Source organism: Geospiza fortis, unplaced genomic scaffold (genome assembly GCF_000277835.1).
Source record: "Geospiza fortis unplaced genomic scaffold, GeoFor_1.0 C12999869, whole genome shotgun sequence".
Lineage (NCBI taxonomy): Eukaryota > Metazoa > Chordata > Aves > Passeriformes > Thraupidae > Geospiza > Geospiza fortis.
In genome coordinates this window covers 1-382 of record NW_005072802.1, presented here as the reverse complement: position 1 = coordinate 382, position 382 = coordinate 1, and the positions used below count along the sequence as shown (strand labels likewise).

Genomic DNA, 382 nt, shown 5'->3' with positions numbered 1-382 from the left:
ACACGCACCTGGCGCTGACGCGGCTGAGCCGGCGCTACGGGGACGTGATGGAGGTGCGCATCGGGACACGGCCCGTGCTGGTGCTCAGCGGGCTGGACACCATCCGCCAAGCCCTGGTCAAGCAAGGAGAGGACTTCATGGGCCGCCCCGACCTCTACAGCTTTCGCTTTGTCACGGACGGGCAGAGCCTGGCGTTCAGCCCCGACTCCGGGGAGGTGTGGAAAGCGCGCAGGAAGCTGGCCCAGAGCGCCCTGAAGAGCTTCTCCATCGCGCCCAGCCCCACGTCGTCCTGCAGCTGCCTGCTGGAGGAGCACGTCTCCAAGGAGGCCGAGTACCTGGTCACCAAGTTCCTGCAGCTGATGGAGGAGGACAAGAGGTTTGA

At 66.0% G+C, this 382-nt stretch overlaps 1 protein-coding gene across 1 annotated transcript; it reads left to right on the top strand.

The window, feature by feature from the left end:
- Positions 1 to 5: 5 nt before the first annotated feature.
- Positions 6 to 376, top strand: LOC106632213 (cytochrome P450 1A5-like; the record flags this gene model as incomplete). Its single annotated transcript, XM_014311725.1, has 1 exon — positions 6 to 376. A coding segment is annotated over one exon (371 nt), but the record flags the coding sequence as incomplete, so codon positions are not given.
- Positions 377 to 382: the final 6 nt, after the last annotated feature.